The sequence below is a fragment of the Plenodomus lingam genome (genome assembly GCF_022343315.1).
Source record: "Plenodomus lingam strain CAN1 chromosome Unknown contig_14, whole genome shotgun sequence".
NCBI lineage: Eukaryota > Fungi > Ascomycota > Dothideomycetes > Pleosporales > Leptosphaeriaceae > Plenodomus > Plenodomus lingam.
Window position 1 is genome coordinate 23,428 of NW_027093932.1, and position 8,545 is coordinate 31,972.

Sequence of the window (8,545 nt, forward strand, 5' to 3'; positions counted from 1 at the left end):
ACTAGGATAAACTAAAATTCTGCTTTATTACATATATAGTAGAGCCTATCTAAGCATTTATTATATATAACCTAGACGCTGCACTAAAATAGATATATTAATATATTAGCAAGGACTAGCTTTTATAACTTGTTAATAATATCTATAAGGAAGCTATTAGCGTAGTGCTAGATTCCTTTAATAAAAATACTATAAAACGCACCTATACCTATAAAGAACTTATAACTTGCTAAGTTAATAAGCAACTTAAGGAGAAGTTTAATATTGCTATATTAGAGGCTATTACAAATATATAGGACTTTATTAAAGCTAAGTAAGAATATATTATATATAATTCTACTAAGCAATAATACTAAGCGTTTGCAAAGTTATTACATAGTATTAGTATAAAGGAAGTTGCTAAAATAATACACTAGGCAAGTATAGTAGCTACAGTTAACTATTTGCAGGATTAGCGCGTTGTCTTAGATACCTAGCAAGAACTTTATTAAGAGGGCAAGAGGCTCTTTGCAAATATAGGGGTGTAGGTGCTAGGGCTAATAGACGCTAGTATAATAGAATGTGCCACAGGTAATAAAAGTATGCTAGTAACCTAGCTTACCTAGATATATAGCGTAGGGTAGGGAACAAGCCTTGCACTTATAGGAATTAAGGTTACAAGCTTTTATTAGCTATTAGCTATAGTAAAGTAGAGCGAAATAGCTAATATCTTAGGAGATATATAGCACTAGTAGGTAATAGTAGCACTATATAAGGAGTATAAACGTTTAGAAGGCCTCTTATAGTAGAGAGTAAAGTTAACAGGTTAGTAAGGGAGGGGCCTTGCTATAGTAGCAAGAGAGCAGTTATTTAGTAAGGTCTATTAGGATAAGAATAGCAACACTATATTAGTGCAGGATAATCTAATAAGCTATTAATCCTAGTCCTAGTACCTAGAATATAGCAAACGATAGAAAATGTTAAAGGATAGGTTTAGGGTTAGGATTTTGGCCCTTCTACTAAGAGGTAGCATACTAAACTCTTTTATAGAAAGAAGACCCCTATAGGTCTTGTAAGAATAGATTAAAATAATTACGCAATGTAACAAGAGGGTTAAAGATATAGCTAAGGTAATTAAACTGTTATTGCTAAGCTGTCTGCGAGAAGAATAGCCACTAGGGGAGCTATTGTTAGAAATAGTAGATAGTAGAGAACTTAGAGAGTACAACTTGCTAGATTTGCTTCTGCCTATAGTAGACACGTAGAGAAACTTTAAGGTAGTATTAGATAACATAGACGTTCCTAACTCTTAGTTAGTAGCCTCCTAGCTATTAATATAATATAGGGATATAGCAAAGCACCTATTAGTAAACTGTGCTATTCTATGTAACTAATACTTAATTTTATAGTAAAGTAAGCTTAGCTAGCTAATAGCAGGAAATTACTTAGCTAGAAAGTCCCTAGTTCACCTAATATAACAGCGCAAGTAGCAAATGCCCTACAGCTAACTAGTCTATTCTAGGTTACCTTAGAGCGTAGAAATGCCTAGTAGGTTGTTAGTCCTCTTATGCCTAGCATTTTAGGCGCAGTGTAGGTAGAAAATTCCTAAGGATCCCTATAATTGCTAGCTTTACCTATTACAGTTGCTAGCACTTACTATACTGCTATTATCCCCTATTAACACTATTGTAGTGTTTGCATGTCTATAATTTCACGCCTCTTCTATAATTTCTAGCTACTTAAGGGATTAAATAGACGTTGCTAAATTACTATAAGTGTAGGAAACTATAGTGTTAATAGCTACTATATAGCTTTCCCTAGTTTTAATAACTAAGTTTGCGTCTAGGTTTTAGCATTCCTTGCTAAGCTAGCTTTTGCTATCTAGCGTACTTTTGCTGTCTAGCGTACTTTTGCTAGTTTTAGTAGCAAAGTTTATTTAAAAGTTTTAATATTCCTTACTAAGCTAGCTTTTGCTATCTAGCGTACTTTTGCTATCTAGCGTCCTTTTACTAGTTTTAGTAGCAAAGTTCGTGCAAAAGTTTTAATGTTCCTCGCTAAGCTAGCTTTTGCTGTCTAGCGTACTTTTGCTGTCTAGCGTCCTTTTGCTAGTTTTGGCAGCAAAGTTTGTGCAAAAGTTTTGATGTTCCTTGCTAAGCTAGCTTTTGCTATCTAGCGTCCTAACGCACAAGCCAATTTTTTTGTACTTTAATAGCAAAAGTTCGCAAACTAATATCCTTAGGACTTTATTAAAGCTAAGCAAGAATATATTATATATAATTCTACTAAGCAATAATACTAAGCGTTTATAAAGTTATTACGTAGTATTAGTGTAAAGGAAGTTGCTAAAATAATATACTAGGCAAGTATAGTAGCTATAGTTAACTATTTATAGGATTAGCGCGTTATCTTAGATACCTAGCAAGAACTTTATTAAGAGGGCAAGAGGCTCTTTATAAATATAGGGGTGCAGGTGCTAGGGCTAATAGATGCTAGTATAATAGAATGTGCTATAGGCAATAAAAGTATACTAGCAACCTAGCTTACCTAGACATGTGGCGTAGGGCAGGGAATAAGCCTTGCACTTATAGGAATTAAGGTTACGAGCTTTTATTAGCTATTAGCTATAGTAAAGTAAAGTAAAATAGCTAATATCTTAGGAGATATATAGTACTAGTAGGTAATAGTAGCACTATATAAGGAGTATAAACGTTTAGAAGGCCTCTTATAGTAGAGAGTAAAGTTAATAGGTTAGCAAGGGAGGGGCCTTACTATAGTAGCAAGAGAGTAGTTATTTAGTAAGGTCTATTAGGACAAGAATAGCAATACTATATTAGTGCAGGACAATCTAACAAGCTATTAAGCCTAGTCCTAGTACCTAGAATATAGCAAACGATAGAAAATGTTAAAGGATAGGTTTAGGGTTAGGATTTTTGCCCTTCTACTAAGAGGTAGCATACTAAACTCTTTTGTAGAAAGAAGACCCCTATAGGTCTTGCAAGAATAGATTAAAATAATTATATAATGTAACAAGAGGGTTAAAGATATAGCTAAGGCAATTAAACTGTTATTACTAAGCTATCTGCAAGAAGAATAGCTACTAGGGGAGCTATTGTTAGAAATAGTAGATAGTAGAGAACTTAGAGAGTATAACTTGCTAGATTTACTTCTACCTATAGTAGACACGCAGAGAAACTTTAAGGTAGTATTAGATAACATAGACGTTCCTAACTCTTAGTTAGTAGCCTCCTAGCTATTAATATAATATAGGGACATAGCAAAGCACCTATTAGTAAACTATGCTATTCTATATAACTAATACTTAATTCTAATAGTAGGAAATTACTTAGCTAGAAAGTCCCTAGTTTACCTAATATAACAGCGCAAGTAGCAAATGCCCTATAGCTAACTAGTCTATTCTAGGTTACTTTAGAGCGTAGAAATACCTAGTAGGTTATTAGTCCTCTTATGCCTAGCATTTTCAGCGCAGTGTAGGTAGAAAATTCCTAAGGATCCCTATAATTACTAGCTTTACCTATTATAGTTGCTAGCACTTACTATACTACTATTATCCCCTATTAACACTATTATAGTATTTGTATGTCTATAATTTTACGCCTTTTCTATAATTTCTAGCTACTTAAAGGATTAAATAGACGTTACTAAATTACTATAAGTGTAGGAAACTGTAGTGTTAATAGCTACTATATAGCTTTCCCTAGTTTTAACAACTAAGTTTACGTCTAGGTTTTAGTATTCCTTGCTAAGCTAGCTTTTGCTATCTAGCGTACTTTTGCTATCTAGCGTCCTTTTACTAGTTTTAGTAGCAAAGTTTGTTTAAAAGTTTTAATATTCCTTGCTAAGCTAGCTTTTGCTATCTAGCGTACTTTTGCTATCTAGCGTCCTTTTACTAGTTTTAGTAGCAAAGTTTGTGTAAAAGTTTTAATATTCCTTACTAAGCTAGCTTTTGCTATCTAGCGTACTTTTGCTATCTAGCGTCCTTTTACTAGTTTTAGCAGCAAAGTTCGTGCAAAAGTTTTAATGTTCCTTGCTAAGCTAGCTTTTGCTATCTAGCGTCCTAACGCACAAGCCAATTTTTTCGTACTTTGATAGCAAAAGTTCGCAAACTAGTATCCTTAGGTTGCCCTATCCTAGGATCTATAGGGGGAACCTTAGAGGAGCTAGAGTCCTTATCTTCTAATAAGGAGCTCTAGGCGCCCTTAGCTATAGAAGCAGCCTTGCGCGCAAGCTTAGTGGTAGCAGTAGTAGCTTTTACTAGCTCCTGCTATTTAGCCTTGCTCTCCTTAAGGAGCACTAAGACCCTCTACTTCTTATCCTTAAGAAGGTCTTAGCTCTTACCTACCTGCTTTCTTGCTAGGAAGGACAGCGTAGAACGTTAGGCAAGCTTAGGGCTATTAGTTAGTTTGTTAGTATAAGATCTTACTAAGTGTTATAAAGGAAAAATTCTTATATAGATTATATATATTAGGATATAGCTATGCCTAGAGGAGTACTACTAGTACTAAGTCCCCCTACTAGAAGAGTTATAGCACTTGCTATTAGACTTATTAAAGAGCGCTAAGCGTAGACAATTTAGATAAGTTTTAGCACAATAAATACTAGGCTCTCTATAGTAGGAGGATCTTAGGGTCTCCTTAGGAGCTAGAGAGGGAGCAGGGGTAGGAGTAGGGGCCTTAGGCAGAGTCTAGGGAGGAGCAGGAGCTAGAGTTAGAGCTAGAGTAGTAGGAGCTAGAGCAGGAGCGCCTTTCCTTAGCTTTATAATCTTAGCTATAGTAGTAGTAGCTATATACTTAGCTACTACACACTCTATAATAGCCTTACGCTTAGTAGTAGCACGCTCTTCTTTAGCAGCGGCGGCTTTAGAGACTATAGCTTTAGCTGCGTAGGAGGCAATAAGGGTAGCGTAGGTAGAGCAAGCGCGAGTAGTAGGTTTTAACTTTAACTAAGATAGGTTAGTAGGGATATAGGTATAGTTTAGATTTTTAGGGTTATATAATCTTATAACTTAAGCTATAGTAAAGATTATAGTTAGGTAGATAGAGTTATAGAGCTCTATCTAGATAATATCTATATACGCAAGTGCAGGCTAAATAAGGAAGGCACGCTAGTTAGTATCTAAAGGGTAAGCTAATTTAACCCTTTAGATATACAACACTCTAATTAGCTACACTACCTACTAACTATAAGCGTAACTATAATAATAAAAGATCTACCTACACCTAGGGGGTGTGTTGCAGGAGGGATATTAACTAGATTACAGAGCATCTTAATCCTAATTAATCCTAATTAATCCTAGTTAATACCCCTATATAACCCACTATCTAATTAACTGCTAGCTTACTACTAAGTGCCTAATAAAAAGCAGGAGCTCTAGTAAGGAAGGTTTACTAATTATTTACCTTCTAGTAAGGGTAGCTAAAGCTCTATATATATAAGTCCAATTATAGTAGATACAATCTAATAATCTATCTCCTAAATTATTCCTAACCTTAGTAATCCAAAATTTAACATCTTCCTACTTAGTCTTCTTATCTTTGTCCCTATCCTCTAGGGGTTATATAGCTACCTAATTAGGCTTATTAATATTAGAGTTACTACCTAACTTAGAGCTCTGCTTATTAAAAACTTTAGTATCACGCGTAATACTACTAGTATAGGGCTCTATAATAACCTTATATAAAGCCTTAGAGGATACCTAAGAGTTATCTAAGTTAGTTAGTAATATAGATTAAGTAAGTAATATTTCTATAAGATAAAAAGTATAATAATTAGGTGTGTTTTAATAGATTTTAGTTAATACAGGATATTAGGTCACAGCTATTGCCTAAGTTGCTGCAGGTGAAAACTCTGCAACACTATGTAACTAGGTATAGATACTAATATCTACTAATACTATACACTAATACCATTAATACCAGTCGCGGGCCATCCAGCGGCATCCCCTGCAGTACTAATTTACTAGCTGCAGGATGTTAACCGATTCGGGTAAGGTAGGGCTTATGACCAGGACACTTTTCTTATTGCGACCCGGACGAATAACGTTTCCCATTGGGCCCCGAGACTGTGGTAGATCCGCATCAACTCCAATCGTTGCAATCGCGGTCACGAGCAATACGGCTGACCCGCGAGTGAGCCAATATGCGGGGCTGTACGGAGGATCACCTGACGACGATTTGATTTTGCGCACGAATGCAGGTAATCTTATACGCAGAAGCGGGTCTTCATGTATTACAATGATTGTTGCCGTATCTACGTTAGGTAAATGCATGCGCCCAGAAAGCCATCGTCCTTCAAATCTTGACTAGTTCGAGCCCCACACACTCAGCTGTGGCTTATACATGCGCTGTGGGTATGCGGATGCGCTGATCTCTAGACCAAACAAGCTCGTACGCTCTGCAAAGTCCCGCGGGTGAGTAGCAGCCTCGAGCGGATGCAACATGCAAGCAGGCGCCGTTGCTCAGCACACACGCCCCTTCATCTAACTATTATCGAACAGGATGGCAGATAAATAGAACGTCACTCCCCATTCGTATTGAGATTCATCACAAACTTCTATTGCCACTCATCCTCACTAGCTGAGTTATTACCACTCTTCTGCGTAAGCAGAGCTTTATCGATGTAGAGTTTTATCTTATAATATTCTAGTTTCCAAAGTTTGCGCCATGGCCGAGACAATCGCCACCGAACTCGTGAACTATGAAAGTTGCCCCAATTGCAAATTCAACAACGTTTCTGGTGCAGATAAGTGCGAGAAATGCGATCAGGTTCTTACTGGGGGTGCTCAGTGAGCACCATGCGGTACGGTAATCATTGCAAGCATAGTCGCTGTACTGCTAACACTTCCTTTACTAGCCTTGTATAGGATTGGGGTAGAATTGTATAGAAATTGGTCTAAATTAAATCATTTCCCGATTGCCTTTTTCCATGCCTCATATTTGTCCAAATCCGGCGAAAACCCCACTCGTTCAAGAGAACTTGCTAAAAGAACTGCCCAAGCCCGCTTTTCTGCTCCGCGAACAGTGAACCCAACAGAGACAAGTGGCTTCGTGCCTAGCCAAAACTTTGGATAGAATGCAGCAGACTCCCAGTCAATAATACCAACAATGCTGCCATCATCCGTGACTATAACGTTTGATGGTCCGAGGTCCGCATGATAGAAATGGAATAAATCTATATCATCGAGAACTGTAGGTTTCGAGAGGTAAGACCTTAGTTGGCAGGAGGAAAAAGGACCCAAATTTCGCGGCTTCCACGATGGTTCCGAGGCTGGAGGGAGGCTGGTCAAGAAGGGTTCTAGAGCAGCATTTCCATTTGCAGTCATTAGCATTTCTGACGTTGACAAAGCGAGTGTTCTGCAAAATTGTGCAACCTTGTCTGCAATTTCCATGCGTCGATTAGCAGACAGTGATTCCCATACTTGGTCCAGTGTTCGTCCTTTCAAGGCTTTCAAAACTAGGAAGGTACGATCCCACTCCACATCTACCCAGGAGAAGATAATCTCAGGTATTGGAATTGAGGAAATGCGCTTAACGTATTGGATGGTGTCGCTCTCAAGCTCCATACCGGGTAGCCAGGATTTTGCTTTTATATATGTGCCGGCAATATTCCAAACTGCTGCTGAAGTGCCCGCGTGATGGATGCGATTGCTTCCTGAATCGCCTAATACGGTTGATGGCTGTTCATCTTTGGAGGATTTGCGAATACAATATGTGTTTCCATCGGCTTCCCAACTTGCCATAGCGTCGTTAGGGACATCGTAGACAAGCTCGCAGACATAGAGGGAACCGAGCGACCAGCGGTTTTCTCCAGTACGCACAACCGAGTCTTCGACAGGAGGGTCCATAGGACTAAAGATGTTAGCTTCGCCTTTGACAGGGAATGCACTCTGTACCAAAACATTTCGGCTGGCAGTTATGAGAGCCGGTGCCGCCCCTAGTGAATCTGAAGCTACTATCGATGTACTCGGGGATATTCTGATTGAGTTCTTTCGTCGTTCGCGTTCAGCGAGTACGCGATGAGTACGATTTCGAAGGCGGACGGCTGCAAGAAAGAATAGCGAACGTGTTGGCGACAAGTGAGGGTCCGTGTTTGACGATTTCCTCCCTTCTGGTTATGGACCAGTCAGGCACTACTCGTCGTGGGCTTGCTGTTAGATGGTATGTGAAGTAGTGGGTGCTGGTTGTGGAGGTAGGTGACACCTGACAAGGCCAGTCGCGTGATGCTCGTGTTCGCGTACCCGCCACCCTAACATCACAACCACTATTTTACTAGTACCTCTCACACGTAATATCTTACCTAATATTTATCTCATAAATATAGTAATTATATTTTTAAAATAATAGCCCTTAGAAATATAATTTTAAATTTCTAAAGTTACTATACACTATAGTATTAACTTATGAACGCTTAGTAAAAAATACTAGAAAATATTACTAATAGAGCTAATAAAGCTATTTAATAATAATTACTAAGCCTACAATATAAGGTAGTCCTTATATAGTATATTAGAGAATTTATAATTAATAGCTTATTACTTATAAAATATATG

At 37.8% G+C, this 8,545-nt stretch overlaps 1 protein-coding gene across 1 annotated transcript; it reads right to left on the reverse strand.

Annotated features, from left to right (window-relative positions):
- Positions 1-6,898: 6,898 nt before the first annotated feature.
- On the reverse strand, positions 6,899-8,181 carry IAQ61_002088 (uncharacterized protein; the record flags this gene model as incomplete). Its single annotated transcript, XM_003833913.2, has 2 exons — positions 7,889-8,181; positions 6,899-7,844 (listed from the first exon to the last, which is right to left on the reverse strand). Exons 1-2 carry the CDS (start codon positions 7,894-7,896, stop codon positions 6,899-6,901), a joined length of 954 nt encoding a protein of 317 aa, XP_003833961.2. The 5' UTR covers positions 7,897-8,181.
- Between the last annotated feature and the right edge of the window lie 364 nt (positions 8,182-8,545).